Below are 16,313 nucleotides of genomic sequence, written 5' to 3' on the forward strand. Positions count from 1 at the left end.
ATTTGCAATTTATTCACTATAACTAGGTCTAAATCCTGGAACTCCCTCCTCAACACCTTCGCCAGAAGGGATGCAGTAGTCCAAGAAGGGGACTCGCCCCTCCACCTTCTCAAGGGCAAATTGGAATGAGCGGTAAATGCTGGGTATGTGAAAGATGCCCAGATACTGGGCACCAAAAAAAAACACAGAACTCATAACAAACAGTAAAAACCATGAATGTGAGAACTTCTACCTTGTCTTCTCCTGAAGGCGGAAGGGCGATAGGGATAATTGAGAAAGATTTTGAGAGAAGTAATTCAGGTTGTAAGTTTTATTTAAAATTGGAATGATGTTTGAGTTGGTGTGGTTATGGAAAAGAGTTTAAGAAAATGCTCTAAAGTACAACCTCTGGGTCTGAAGGAGTGGGAATGGAGGAATGGTATAGAATCATGGAGTTTTGCAGCTCAGAAACCTGCCCTTCAGACTATCATGTCTATGTTGACCTTTTTTTCTCTATCTAGACTAATCTCATTTGCCTGGATTGGGAGGGTGCTCTTTTAAGTTTTGCTTATTTGTGTCTGTCTAAATGTCTCTAAAACATATCTGATTGCAGACTTCTAAATATCAGCCACTCTGTGTAAAATATAATCTTGCCCCTCAAATTCCCTTTAGAACTCCTATTTCTTGCCTTAAACCTATGCTTTCTTGTTTCTGATACCCCTACTATGAGGGAAAAAAGGACTACCTATGCCTTTTATAATTTTTATAAATCACTTGGCCTCCTTCTTTCAAGGAAAGAATTGATAGAGATATTCTTCATTGGGAAGTTAATTGAGTTCAACAGGATATTTTAGAATATGATAGCCTGGATAGGAAACCATGGCCTTGTACAGCTTTCAGAAAATTCCAGATCTCCTGAGGAGTGTGAATCTGTGAATTTTCCTCCTTAATATGAGGTCCACAGAAGGTAACTACACATGTCCATCACCACACATGTGAGCAGCTGATTCAAAGACTGCATCATGGTGGCAGATGATTTTGTCTGACTGACCGTGTTTGTGTTTATGCTTGTCTTCCATACAAGCAGTATTCACCCTGCTTTGGCCACTAACCTTGTCTGTGTCTAATCTGGTATCATGTTCCTGAATTGAGCTGATCCAACTTTCTCTCTGTGTGAACTACCTTCCTGAAATCTTTCCAGTACTTTTGTTTTTTAAAAGTTGGCAGATCTCCACTCCTGCATCACTTCCTCATAGCAAGCTCTATGTGATGATGTGCTGTAACTTTACCATTGGCTGAACATGCAGTTGTTTTAAGCTCAGAGTCATGATTCTTCAGAGAGGAGAATTTGCCCCAGGCTACTTTAGCAAGCATGATGAGAGAGACCGGGTAATGTGTGGATGTGGTAGGGTATGACTGGAGGATTGGAGATGGCACACTTGGAACGTGTACACACTGAGGTTGTGGCAGGCATGGCTGTGTGGAGGTATAGTGGCACAGATAGTGCAAGAGGGGGATGTTGGGATGGTAGGATGTTAGGGAGGGACAGAAGTTAGATGTGGGGGTGACTCGGGACATAGGTGGGTGTTTTTTTATTAAGAGATTTAGAGTAGATCAGATGTAGGGATGGATAGTGGAGGGGTATGTGGAGATGATGATGGTGGTGGGGGGGAAGGGGCTCTGATTAATTGTTTAAAATTTGGATGCACTTATCATTGTGTTTTGGTCTGAAATTCCCTGCTTGCCACAATATCTGGAATTGCATGATCATTCCTTCAAATAGTTTTTCCATTTGTCATGTTGTTTTTCTTGTCGTGTGGATGTGGCCTTTTTCCAAGTCCCGAAGTCAGAGCCTGGGCAGGTTCCCTTGATACAGGCTGCAGAACTGGTGCTGCCTCTCAACTGCTGCTTCTGCAGGAGAACTTACATTGCTCAGGTGCAGTTAAAACATCTGGTGAGTGCCCCTGGAGTCTTGGCCAACATTGATCAGCTGTATAATATTGTCTGACCATTTATTTCATTGTTGTTTGTGGATGGAGTCATATAACCGGGAAACAGGTCTTTGGCTCAGCTGTTCCATACATCCAAGATTCCCATCTAAGCTAGTTCAATTTGCTTGCATTGGGTCCAGATCCTCATAACTACAGTGGATTCCAGTTAATTGGACAATCGGTTAATCAGGACAGCCATTTATTTGGTTTAACTCTTAAAGACTAAAACCTAATTGAGAAAATAGCCAGGATTCCCTTCATTCATTTGAGACATTACGCTGCTTAACTGAGATGGGAACTGCTTCTGAACAGTTTCTAATTATTGTTAGTTGCATGCACTTGTCTGGCTGTTAGACACTACACAGTGCTTAGAGTGAAAAGTTTCTAAAATAACGTCAGTGGTGTGTGCTTGTGTTACGTTATCCATTTGGGCAGATGGACGCCAATTCAAAAAGCAGTGATTTTTGATACCTTTATTGTTTTTAAACTTAAAAAAATTTCCAGGGAAGTGAGTGCAAGGGTTAATCTTTTATAGGCAGTACAGCTTGTCAATGAGAGTTGGCAAGAAATAAGCTGTAAGACAATTCAGAAAGGTTTTGCTCATTGCAGTTTCAAGGATTCAGGCTTGGGGATGCCAGAGACAACCGGAGTGAAAATGAAATGATTTCACGATTTTAAGTTAGGAACTACGAAGAATTTGAAGGCATTGGCAATAATCTTGAATGTTAAAATGAACATGAAGATTTGGAGGATTGTAAATCATTGAAAGCATTGTATCAAAACAGCAAGGTGGGAAATATGAAGACAAGGAAGATGAGGAAGATGATGCATCTGAAAGAGCTAGCGACTGCACAGGATGGCCGGCGGTTTACGACATTACTTCGTGAAGGAAGTTGACTACCTGCGCTATGTGTCTGTACTGATTTTGTTCATTTACAATCAGTTAAAAGAACCAGCAGCATACATTGGATGAATTCCCCTGTTGATACCTGTTGGGAATGAATACGTGAATATATAGTATGTTGTGTTATTGGTGTTCTAATTTGTTCTGTCTTTCATTTAAATACATAAACTGTTACTCAGTTAACCAGTAGTTTGTCTTTTTTCAAAGTTTTAAAGTCTCATTTTATTACCAAAACATGATAGCCATAAAGTACAGAAAACCACGGAAGTAGTTGAAAGGAAAACATCAATCCTCTGCCCCTGCCCCCCCGTCCTTTAGTTGTAATCTTTCCCCCCCCCGCATGAAAAGAAAAAGAAACAAAAACTCTCAAATCCCAAAGCCCTCAACCCCTCCCTCGCATAAAAGCTAACAGATCACCCAGATGGAGAAACAACAAGAACATCAAACGCCAAACCCCCAGCCCACCAATCAGCAACAAGGAAGAATGGATGAGAAAACGAAAAAAAAACACAGAACTGAAAGAGGCCAATATGAACTACAGTCCAATCCATAAATCTCAGAATTTCGATAACGTCTCTCAGAGCATCGGGGCCCCTCTGAGGGCAGTGAGCTGGAACCACTGGCCCCTTCAAGGGCAGTGACACAAACCAGCGGCCCCTCTGAGGGCAGTGACATGAACTAGTGACTCCTCTGAGGGAACAGACTCAACTCAGAGGACCAGCGTGAAGCTTTTAAACTATTTCTATAAAACTAGCTAACTGGGAGCAGCCACTTAATTGGACCAAAATGTACTAGTCGTAATGTGTCCTAATTAACCAGAACCCACTGTATATTCTATCCATATCATTATCCTTTATTACTAATGGACTGCCTTAATCATTTCCTCTTTCATACAGTGATCACCCTCTGGGTGAAAAAGGTGGCCCCTCAGATTCCTATTAAATCTCTCCCCCTCACCTTAAATCTATGCCCTCTGGTGCTTCATTGCCAGCCCTGGTAAAGAGGTTGCACTTTCACCCTGTTTTTGTCTCTTATGATTTTTTACATACCTGTGAGGTCATCCCTCATTCTCCAATGCTGCAATGAAAAACTCACGACTTGCTGAATCTCACCCTTCATAACTCAGTCCCTTAATTCCTGGCAACGTCTTCATAAATTTCCTGTGTTTTTTTTAGCACTTTTTCCTATCTTGCTGAGTGCAAACAGGGAAATGGTGGGTGGGGGAGGTGGTATGGTAATTTTCTTACACAGGCCTTCCCCAGTAACAAACAAGTTTAAATTATGCAGATGTCTATAAGTCAATTTTGTCCACATAAGATATATTAAAAGGCTCCTGATGTCGTAATCATATCTCCATTGTATTGTAATGAACAGCAGCAAAAATAAACAAGATGATAAAAAGAACCAACTAAAAGTGAAAGGAGAGAGGAAACTAATTCTGTTTATAGAATAAATGTATGTACATGGGTTAGACATTTTTTTTATAATATGGGAACTCATTTGTATGGAGGGGTATCTATACGTTGGGTTTTCTTTACCTGGGAACATTTGGAGCTACAATTGTGCCAGCATTTGAGAAGTATTTAATTGCATGCGTATATTGCTTCTGGTTATCAGGAGCTGATAACATTGTCATAAAGAGGACGTATTATTGTCAGAACATATGAAAGAGAAGTTGCAGTTGGCTACTATGCCTCTCACACCTGCCAGTCTGTGAGCTAATGGTTGACCACTTTTCTCAGCTTGATTTTCCTGCAATGACCCGATATCCTGAGATTCTCCTATATTCAAAAAACAAATATATTTTAAAATACAGTAGGTTCCGATTAATTGGGCTGATCGGGATATCCACTTATTTGGGACAACTCTTAAAGAACAAAAACTATTTGAGAAAATCGCCAGGATATCCTTCCTTTATTTGGGACACTATGCCACTTCACTGGGGCAGGAGACTGTTGCCTAACAGTTTCTAACTGAGGTCAGATGTGTGCACTTGTTTGGCCAATAGATGCTACGCCATGCTTAGTTCAAACAGTTTTTAAGCTGTGCCAGTTGCATGCACTTGTGTTAAAAAAGTAAGTGATTTTGTCACTGATAATTAGCGAGAAAAATGCAGTAAGACAGTTCAGAACTGTTTTGCTGACTGCGATTTCAAGCGTTCAGGCTTGGAGATGACAGAAACAGCCGGGAGTGAAAATGAAACGATTTCATTGTTTCAACAAGTTAGGAGCTAAGAAAAATTTGGAGGTATTGACAATCACCTTGAATGTTACAATGAAAATGAAGATTTGGTGGATGCAATCCTTGATAGCTTTGTATGAAGGCAGTCTATTATTTGCACTAGGTGATTGTGCTGATTTTGTTCATTTACAGTTAAACAAAAGAATGTAGTAGCATACACGTACATTGGATGAATTCCTCGATAACATTTATGGTACAGTAGTATAGATATTGTTCTGTATGTAATTTAAATACATAATTTGTTACTCAGTTAAACAGTAGTTTGTCTTTTTTTGTAAACCTTTTTAATTGTTCCCATGAAACTTTGGCTAATTAGGGCAGCCACTTAATTGGGCCAAAGTGATCTAGTATTGATGTGTCCCAATTAACCAGAATCTCCTGTAGTGTAGTCATGAGGATTGTAGGTGACGTACTTAATTTGTTTTCCCCAAGAGTGGGGAATCACTAAATATAGGGCATAGGTCTAAGGTGAGAGGGGAGAGATTTATTAGGAGTCTGAGGGGTAACTTTTCCCAAGAATACCTTTCATGAGCCCGTCTCCAACCTCCTCCTAGAACTAACAGCAGTTTTTCCCGGAACTCCAGATGCTGATTTAAAAATATTTTCTGTATTTCCAGCATGTGGTAAGTAAATGTACTGAATGATTGAGGGGGGCAGAGAGGATGGGGAAGCCTTTCTGTCTGTTGGGTGAGGTGGGAAGTGGGTGGTAGAGACAGGTTGAGTTGGGGAATGATTCTGTCTGTGGGGTTGGTGGGAAGAAGCAGTTGGGGCTCTGATTGATGAGGTGGTTTGGAGAGCTACAGCTAATTATTTTCCATATCTTCCAGTGCTGATGTGTCGTGGTAAAGCTGTGAAGGATTTCGTGGGTCCTGACTGCCGCTTCCTAAAGTTTAAAGCGGGTGAAACCATTTATGTGTATTATAAATTAGCAGGGAAGAGAAATGACCTCTGGGCTGGAAGTGTGAGTAGTGTTTTATGGCTGTGTTTCTCTGTGTATGTGTCTGTCACATTAAATACCCTTTAACAGGGCCTGTTCACTCTGTTCTTGCATCATGAAAACTCGCTCTGATGCTGAGAGTTGTGGGTTCAACCCCTCATGCATGACAAGCACCTGATCTCACTGCTGCAGTGTTAAGAGTCATTCGTCCAACCCATCTGTATTAATCTACCTCTACCTCTTGGCCCGTTGCCTTCTCTGCCAGGGCCATTCACTGATGGTCAAAACACTTCCTAAATATTCTCAGTGACACCACTTCCAGTGCTCTCTCTGACATAGACCCCCTCAGATGCCTTCTAAATTTCTCGTCCTTACCCTGAATTTACGTTCTTTACATTTATTTTTCTGTGGTAGGGTAGACTGCAGGAAATTACACCTTATCTATGTCTCTTATTATTTTATATTCAGTACATCAATCCCATCCTCTTTTTCAGGGAGAACAGGGCCAGCTGCAATAGTCTCTCCTCATGACTGAACTGCCCCACCCCAGCTGTTGGATCTCCGTTTAATTTCTGATTGTTAGGTTTCTTCCAGGAATCAAACATGGAAAGCAGTCTTAATTCCAATATTTCAGTTTATTTTAAAGTACAGACAAACATCCAAATACTAAGCAAATTAAATAAAGAGCTGAAAAACTATCTAAGAGGGGAATTAATGAGTGTAAGACAAGGAATAAAAGAAGGTGCTTCTGAAAAATCCATCACCTTTATAGATAAGACATTTCTTAGTGATAAATTAGTTTATCAGCCACGTAATTTAAAAAAAATTACATTACGTGGGCAATGTGCTAGCACATAGCTAATGAAAAATAAAGTAAAACCATTATTTTAGCTGCTATACCGCTTCCTGCCAGTGAGTGTGAAAATTACAAGTTTGTTAAAAAAGTACAAATCTTATAAAAGTATTATTAAAGGAACAGTAGTTTTCAACAGTTCCCCCCTTTTTTTTTCAGTAACAGACCCTAGCAGAATCACATTTAAAAATTCAAGGTAATCACTTTTAACCAAACACAAAAAATGTAGACTCTGGTAATGTTCAATGAGAATGTGCAACAATTGTATTTGGTTTCGAAGTCTTCCCACAGTACTCGTCTCAATCTGGAGTCACTGTAGCTTGCCTGGCGTGTATCCACTTACTTTCATCTTCTACCTTAACTGCTGAATTGGTAATTAACAGTACTTGTAAGGACCTCCCCACTGAGCTCCCAGGGATTCCTTATGCAGTTTCCAGATTAGGACTCACTCGCCTGGAATCAAGGTGTGTCCTCCTTTCGATGGACCACTCCAAGCAGCAGAAACCTGTTAAAAAGCAAATGGATCAGACTGTGTTAGTTTTGCACAATAATCAACTAAGCTATCTGACGTAACACGTACTTCAGCCTCTCTGAGATCGAGAGCTCCTGGTAGTGATGTAGGTCATCCCGTTACCACTTCAAATGGTCTCAGTTTTGTTTTCTTGTTTGGGTTAGCTGATCCCTGATGCTGCATAACACCAAAAAGAGACTGTAGGCCATGGTGCGCCTTCCTCGTGATACATAGTCAGCTGTTGTTTGATAATGTCATTCATTCTTTCAACTTGTCCTGATGACTCTGGATGATGTGGACGATTAAAGAGCATTCCATGTTCATCAGTCGACATAATTCTTGAGAAGCACTCCCAGTGAAATGTGTTCTTTGATCAGAATCGATTTGGTAGCTTTTTGTGCTGGGATGGTTTCCACCCATCTTGAAAATGTGCTCTCTATTACTAACACATCTGAATATCTTTGGCACTTCAGTAAAGTAATAATAGTCCACTTGTAGATGTAAAAATGGATCAGATGGGGCAGGAGTACTAAGTTGAGGTAGCTTCTCTGTTGATCTGGGGTTTTTCTGGAATGTCATACGTCTTTCAACTGTTTGTGGTGTTTGCATCCTGAACTTTGGATTCCACTACCATTGCGAGAATCTGCTGATTATTGTTTGTACTCCGATGTGTCGTAAGGAATGTACCTGCTGTGGCAAGTAAGGAAGCAGCTGAGCTGGGGCCATCAGTCTGTCTCTAGTGCCATATCACCATACTCCATCGTCATTTAATAACCCCCCATTTTCCATCCAATACCACTTTTCTTCATTTGAACGCTGATGTTGCATTTTTTGAATACCTTGCATGTTCATCTGTGACAGTGTTTCACTTGGTTTCAGTTCTTGGGTTTTCTCCTTTTTCTTCAGTTTTCTTCATTCCTTTTTCTGCTGCCCTTTTTGTAGTTTCATCTGCAAATGGAATTCCACAGCTTTCCATTGTGGTCACTTTAATACTTTAACTTCTGGCAGCAGTTGTATGACTTCCATGAGTTTTTGTACTAGGTTGCCATTCTTGATTGGAGTTCCCATGGCTGTGAGATATCCTCTTAGTCCCCATAAATTTCCAAAGACATGAACAACTCCAAAAGCATTTTGAGAATCATGTAGATATTAGCTGATCTTCCTTCTGCTAGTTTACAGGCTTCAACTAAAGCTTTCAGTTCAGCCTCTTTTGCAGAAGTACCAGGAGTCATATATACTGAGGCTATCCCTTCATTTTCTGTGGCAGCAGTCCAACCAGCCATTTGAAGTACTCTGAAATAGTTGAGGAGCCATCAATGTATAGAATCAGATCTGGGTTCAACAAAGGCATTTCTTTATGATAATTCGCATCTCCTTGGCATGTTATAGTTCTTGCACAGTCACAATCATCATGGTCTTCCATGTCTACCGACAACAGCGTATATAAGTCGTCTCCGATTCTTGTTCTATTGCTGCAGACGAAGGCTGGGAGGCCTGGTCTAGTCATTGTTGCAACTTTGACAGCATCTTCATTACAGTTGTTATTCTACTCTGAAATTATGCCGCCCAGTCAATTTTTTCCTCGTGAAGTGGGGGTTCAGCTTGCTGTTGAGGTTGTTGTTGACCTTGTGGTCAAGTTGATCTCAAATGCCAACACAATCTAGCCCAAAGTCCTCTTTTCATCAGCTGGAGACCATTGACCAGTCTATACAGTGCTTATCAGATGTTGATATCCACTCCTTTTATTTGGCAGGTTGTACCACTTCACTGCAGGAAATGGAAGTTCCACTCCAATTTGCTTTTGCTAGCTTCATCATTTTGGCAACATCTCATATCAAGCCATCCTCGAAAGTCGACTTCAAAGGGCCATATATAGCTTCTTCAATATTATCTTCATTTATTCCGGGGACTCCTGAGTAACTGAGCCAAACTGTCCTATAGCAGTCTTCATATTCAGAAACGTCCTCCTAATATTTGTTTGCAATTGACCACCATCTTCGAATCAGTCTGGTTTCAGACTTGTCCCTCCAACCATGTCTTATTTGCTTCCCAACTGGCTGGTAAATTCTGTTTATCCTCTCCTATATTATCTTCATCCCACTGTGTCAACTGATTTATTTTCTGAGATGTAAAATTTGATGCCATCATATGGATGCAAATTGTATATATTCTTTATTAGTTGAAGTTTAGTCCAAGTCCCTAAGCTTCCTTTTTTAGGAAGTGGAATTTCCCTAGACCATTTGTCAATTTTTTCCAGATCTGGTGATTACCTCCTGTTTCCTTTCATAATCTCGATCATCAGTCTTGTGTGTTTTCTCTCCTGCTGCTGCCTATAAGGAGTTTGTATGTTCTCCCAGTGACCGTTTGGGTTTCCTCCAGGTGCTCTAGTTTCCTCCTACGGTCCAAAATATTTACCAGTTGGTAGGTTAATTGGTCATTGTAAATTGTCCCGTGATTAAATCAGGGGACTTCTGGGTGGTGCTGCTCAAAGAGCCAGAAGGGCCTATTGCATGATGTATCTCACTAAGTACTGGGGCTGGTCTTCCCATGGCTGCCAGACTAGTTACCTCACTACTGTCATCATGTCTTAAGCCACTAGAGGTCTCTGGTGAGTCACTATCGCTGCAGTTCCTTGGAGTTCCCTAGCTGTTACTGTTTCTGGGGTCTAGTCAGTGGCTGCCTTTCAACATGATTGAAATCACAGTTAACACCACTCACTGGGTTGGCAGAACTGCCTACCAAAGGTCTCCCCAATGCCACGCAGATTTGCCTCATTTCACTTTGCAACTCTGGATAGAGCTTTTGAGTGTGGACATAATTTGTATGCTATATTTTAACATGCTCCATCAATGCAGAGATCTGTGTTTCTGCTGCTTTATCATCTTTTTCATACTGTTCTTTTAGCATGTTATGCATTTTTTCCTAAACCAGCGCATTCGTGCTTCGAAGTATCTACATCTGTAACTCAATAAACTTGTACCTTTGAAGCTCTGTTAGAGTCACCAATGTCCATGTTGTCTTTTTAGTTCCCGACCACAGCTTATTGATTTTACAACTAATCACTCCAACGTTATTTATAAGCCAGTCCTCACTTGACTTAGGATCGGTAGCACATTACTTCTGTATCTTTTTATCATTGTATCAAGTTTAAATGCATCACTTAAATAAGTGCTTAAGATTTTAGTTAACTTTTCTCTCTTGGCTTTGGTTATTGTATTAGTTTTGATCTTAAGGAGTACTCTTAACCTTAAGACACCAGAAATCTCATGAAACTCACAACCCTGTTGTTAGTATAATATCAGGTTACAACCAAACAAAGGTCCATCCAGTATCTTAAAACTCTTGTCAGCCTCTTGTCCTACAAGTCACACAAATCCATTGTGACAATAATATCAGACCTGGGTTTCCAATAATTTATACTGATCCTACGTGGGTTGTACAATTACGACTCCACTCACTCGTAAACTCCCTTTAAACGATGTACTGAAGAAATTTATTCTCAGACAATTAAGGAATGGAGGAATGTCTTACCTTCCAGCTCCATGCTTAAAACTCCCTTCTTGTTAGTTTTTTTTCTTCAAGTTGGTGTCAAATTAGTGGATCTTCCTTTATTTTCTGATCCTTGGGGGTTCTTCTGGGAGTCAAAAATTGTGAATGCAATTGGAAAAAATAAGAATTGAAAAATAAATGTTTCCAGCCAGATGCTGATTTGAACAGATGTTTTGATGACAGACTCTGCCATCTTCATCAGGGATGATGCCTGAGCATGTCTAGTCTGGTGGTATTTATACCCCCATCGTCTGTCCCTCCTGATTGGTTAGTCCTCATCCAATCAGGTTTCTGTTGACCTCCCTTGTTTACAGTCAAGTTCCAGTTCTTTCTTAGAGTGAAACCTTCATCTTTGTTAAAATTCTTTTCCTTAAGTTTTATTTCAGTGGCTTCCTTCACCAGGCAGTCCCAAAAGCCATTGGAGTGGCACAGTCTGTTCGTACCTCTGAAGTCTGTCCTATGGCGAATGCAAATACAATGTTCTGCTACCACCAATTCGTCATATACGCCAGGAAAGCACTAGATCATTTTTTACATGGGTTTTAAAAAGTACACGTCTTATAAAAAGTATTATTAAAAATACACTGTGGTTTCCAATACAGGCAACAACCTGAATCTCCTCTGTATGCTGTTCAGCTTTATCATAGATTCTTAGAATCATACAGCAAGGAAAAGACCCTCTAACCCGACTTGTCCATGCAGACCAAGATGTTGAAATGAGCTCATCCTATTTGTTATATTTGGTCTGTATCTCTCTATGCCTTTTCTGTCCATTTACCCATCCATATATATATTCTTTTATACTGCATTTGTTCCAGCTTTGATCACCTCATCCGAGAGCTCATTCTGTTTACTGGTCACTCTGCGTGGAAAAAGTTGTCCCTTCTCTCCTTAAGTCTGTTCCCTCTAGTTTTAGACTTCACTGACTTGGGAAAATGCCTGTGACTATCTACCTTACCTATGCTCCTCATAATCTTATATAACTATATTAAGTGCCTGTGACTGTCTACCTTATCTATGCTCCTCATAATCTTATATAACTATATTATAAAGTCTATAAGAACATTAGACCATAAGACATAGGAGCAGAGTTAGGTCATTTGTCCTATCGCCCCTGCTCTGCCATTTCATCATAGCTGACTCAATTTTCCTTTTAGCCCCAATCTTCTGCCTTCCCATGTCCCTTCATGCTCTGACCAATCAAGAATCTATCAACCTCTGCCTTAAATATATATGAAGACTTGGCCTCCACAGCTGCCAAAGAATTCTACAAATTCAGCAGTCTCTGGCTAAGGAAATTCCTCATCATCTTCGTTCTTAAAGGATGCCCCTCTATTCTGAGGCTGTGTCCTCTGATCTTAGATTCTCCCACTAGAGGAAACATCCTCTCCACTCTATCAAGGCCTTTCACCATTCTATAGATTTCAATGAGGTCACCCCTTATTCTTCTGAATTCTAGTGAATACAGAACCAAAACAATCAAACACTCTTCATTTGATGAGTCATTTATCATGGAGTCATTTTCACGAACCTCCTTGGAACCATCTCCAGTTTCAGGACATCCTTTCGAAGATAACGGGCTTCAAACTACTCACAATGCTCCAAATGAGGCCTCACCAGTGCTTTATAAAGTTTCAACATTACGTCCTTGCTTTTCTAGTCCTCTTGAAATGAATGCTAACATCTCGCCTTCCTTACCACAGACTCAACCCTCAAGTTAACCTTTAAGGAATCCTGCACAAGGACTCCAAATTCCTTTTGCACCTCAGTAGAAACATAGAAACATCGAAAACTTTCAGCACAATACAGGCTCTTCAACCCACAATGCTGTGCCGAACATGTACTTACTTTAGAAATTACCTTGGGTTACCCATAGCCCTCTATTTTTCTGAGCTCCATGTAGCTACCTAGGAGTCTCTTAAAAGACCCTATCATATCCCTGTCACTGGCAGCCCATTTCACACACTGACCACTCTCTGCGTAAAAAAACTCACCCCAACATCTCCTCTGTACCTACTTCCAAGCACCTTAAAACTGTGCCCTCTCGTGTTAGCCATTTAGCCCTAGGAAAAAGCCTCCAACTATCCACATGATCAATGCCTTTCATTATCTTATACACCTCTGTCAGGTCACCTCTCATCCTCCTCAGTGTTTTGTATTTTCCCTCCATTTAGAAAAGAGTCAACTCTTTCATTTCTTCTACCAAACTGCATGACTGTATGCTTCCTGACACTGTATTCCATCTGCCATTTCTTTGCCCATTCTCCTAATCTGTCTATCTGTACCCCTCTACTTCCTCAAAACTAACTGCCCCTCCACCTATCATAATATTGTCTGCAAACTTTGCAACAAAGCTATTAATTCCATCATCCAAATCATTGACATATAATGTAAAAAGAATTGGTCCCAACACAGACCCTTGTGGAACAATGCTAGTCACTGGTGGCCAGTCAGAAAAGGCTCCCTTTATTCCCACTCTTTTCCTCCTGCCAATCAGCCACTGCTTTATCCATACTAGAATCTTTCCTGTAGCTTGATAAGCAGCCTTGTGTGGCACCTTGTCAAAGGCCTTCTGAAAATCCAAATATATAACATCAACTGATTCTCCTTTGTCTATCCTCCTTGTTATTTTTTTTCAAAGAATTTCAACAGTAAGTGTTCTTTTCCAGTCAGTTCTGGACAACTCCTCTCCAGTGATTCTTTTACTCCAGTGTAATACTGATACAACTGACTTAAACTTCTCTTCTGAAACTTCAGCATAAATTCGATCATATTATGATCACTTGCCTATAAGGGTTCTTTTACCTTAAGGTCTCTAACTAATTTTGGTTCATTGCATAACACCCAATCCAGAATAGCTTCCGATCTCCCTGCATATCGAAGATCACCCATGAAAATTGTAACATTGCCATTTTGGCATATATTTTTAACCTCCCATTGTAATTTGTAGACCATATCCCATATCCTTACTTCTGTTTGGGGGGGGGGGGGGGTCTGTGTCTAACTCTCATCAGGGTCTTTTTACTCCTGAAGTTCCTTATCTCTACTCACAATAATTCTTCAACTTCCGCTCCAGTGTCACCTCTTTCCGATGATTTTATTTCATTTTTACTAAAGGAGCAACACCATCCCCTCTGCCTTCCTGCCTATCTTTTTGATACAATGTGTATCCCTGGATATTAAACTCCCAGCTATAATCTTTCAGCCATGATTCAGTGATGCCTACAACATCATACATGCCAATCTGCAACTGTGCTGCAAATTCATATAGCTTATTCCATATACTGTGCGCGTTCAGATATAATACCCTATATGCACCCTTTTTGATTTTGTTGCACCATGTTCAACCTTTTGATTCTTAGCTTTGTCTAAGGGCTTACCAACATCTGCCTCCACAATCTCTCCACTGGCACTCTGGTTCCCATCCCCCTGCAACTCTTCTTTAAATTTCACTGTGCAGCATTAAAAAACCTTCCTGCCAGGATATTAGTCCCTCTCCAGTTCAGATGCAAATCGTCCCTTCTGCACAGGTCCCAACTTCCCTGAAAGAGAGCCCAATGATCCAAAAATCTGATGCTCTCCCTCCTACATCAACTCCCTAGCCACATATTAATATGTATAATCTCCCTAGTTCTGACCTCACTAGCATTTGGCACAGGCAGCAACACTGAGATCACAACTCTGGAGGTCCTGCCCTTAACTTGGCACCTAACTTATTAAACTCCCTACACAGAACCTTGTCACTCATCCTACATGTCATTGGTACCTATATGGACAATGACTGCTGGCTGTTCACTCTCACACTTAAGAATGCTGAGGATTCGATCCGAGATATCCCAGACCCTGACCCAGGAGGCAACATACTATCTGGGAATCTCGTTTTCACACACAAAAACTCCTGTCTGTTTCCCTAACGAACGATACCCCTATCACTATAGTGTGCCTCTTCTTCCCCCTTCCCTTTTGAGTCACAGAGGCAGACTCAGTGCCAGAAAACCGGACCTCTGTGACTTTCCTCTGTTAAATCATCACCTCTCAACAGTATCCAAGTTGAGGGGATGGCCACAGGGGTACCCTGCATTGGCTCCTTAGCCCCTTTCCCCTACCTGACTGTCACCCAATTTCTTGTGTCCTGCACATTGGGTGGGTGTAACTATCTCTCTTTGTCCCATCTATCACCCCCTCAGCCTCCCGAATGATCCGGAGTTCTTTCAGTTCCAACTCCAATTCCTAAACACAGTTTGTTAGAAGCTGCAGCTGGATGCCCTTCTTGCAGTTGTAATCATCAGGGACACTGAAGATCTCCCTGACTTCCCTTATCCCACAAGAGGAGCATTGCACTATCCTGCATGATATCTGTCCTGTCTTGAGCTCTTTCCCCTTTGCTTTCTCTAATCGAAGCTAAGAAGAGCTAAAACCGTAAGATCACCACTCTCTCTAATCTGACAACGGCTGCTCTGACTCTGTACACTCAAATGACAGCCACTGTGACAGTGGCCATTGTACTTGTCCCTGCCTTCCTTTAATTTGCTCTTACTAATCAATCCCAAATGCCAATTGGCTGTTGTCAAAGCTCTATTATGCTGCTGCGACCTTATCTTTGGACAGGATTGAAGTCTCCTCCTATCTAAGCTTTCGATGTCCGGATTCGCACTGGACAAAGCACTATGAAGGTCACCACTCAATTTCTTATCCTTCAATGAAAAAATCCCAGCTTATCTAGCCTCTCCTTGTAATGCCACTATAATATCTACATGAATCTTTTCTGCACTGTTTCTAGCTTAAGGACATCCTTCCTTCAGCTGGGCAACAAAGCTGCACACAGTAAATGTGTGGCCTCACTAATGACTTGTAACATGATGCCCCAACTCTTGCAACTCAATGCTTGACTGATGAAGACTAGTACTTTACCATCTTTTCTATAGTGTAGTGACCGGAATTGCACGCAGTGCTCCAACTGAGGTCTTACCAGTGCTTCGTAAACTTGAAATGTAGCCTTCCTGCTTTTATATTCTTTGGCTTGACAGATGGAGGCCAATCTCCTATAGTATGCTTTAACCATATTAAATAACTATGCTGCCATCTTCTAGGATCTTTGGATGTCCACCAAGGTTCCTCTGTGCCTAAGCACTCTGTATGGCCCTTCCATTCAAGATGTATGCCCAGGCCTAATTCGTACTTCACCTCACATTTATCAATCATTTCTTAGCTCATTTCACCAACATATTGTTAACACCCTGTATCCTAAAGGTACCTTTCACACTCTCTCAGCCCTCTGCCCTTTTTTGATCTGTGAGCTTGCTGATCTTGCCTCCCACATCCACATTGTCATTCACATATAATAAACA

General features: G+C 41.0%; 1 protein-coding gene across 5 annotated transcripts in view; it reads left to right on the top strand.

Annotated features, from left to right (window-relative positions):
* mia3 (MIA SH3 domain ER export factor 3) overlaps window positions 1–16,313 on the top strand; it is a 111,422-nt gene that overhangs the window by 5,347 nt on the left and 89,762 nt on the right. For 4 of the 5 annotated variants that reach the window (XM_059982648.1, XM_059982650.1, XM_059982649.1 and 1 more), the window contains exon 2: window positions 5,943–6,076. The exons of the other annotated variant lie outside the window; for it this stretch is intronic. In XM_059982648.1, the coding sequence (XP_059838631.1) occupies window positions 5,943–6,076 (134 nt within the window). The remainder of the gene's footprint in view (window positions 1–5,942; window positions 6,077–16,313) is intronic. 5 annotated transcript variants of the gene reach the window in all.

The sequence above is a fragment of the Hypanus sabinus genome, chromosome 10, assembly GCF_030144855.1.
Source record: "Hypanus sabinus isolate sHypSab1 chromosome 10, sHypSab1.hap1, whole genome shotgun sequence".
Classification (NCBI taxonomy): Eukaryota; Metazoa; Chordata; class Chondrichthyes; order Myliobatiformes; family Dasyatidae; genus Hypanus; species Hypanus sabinus.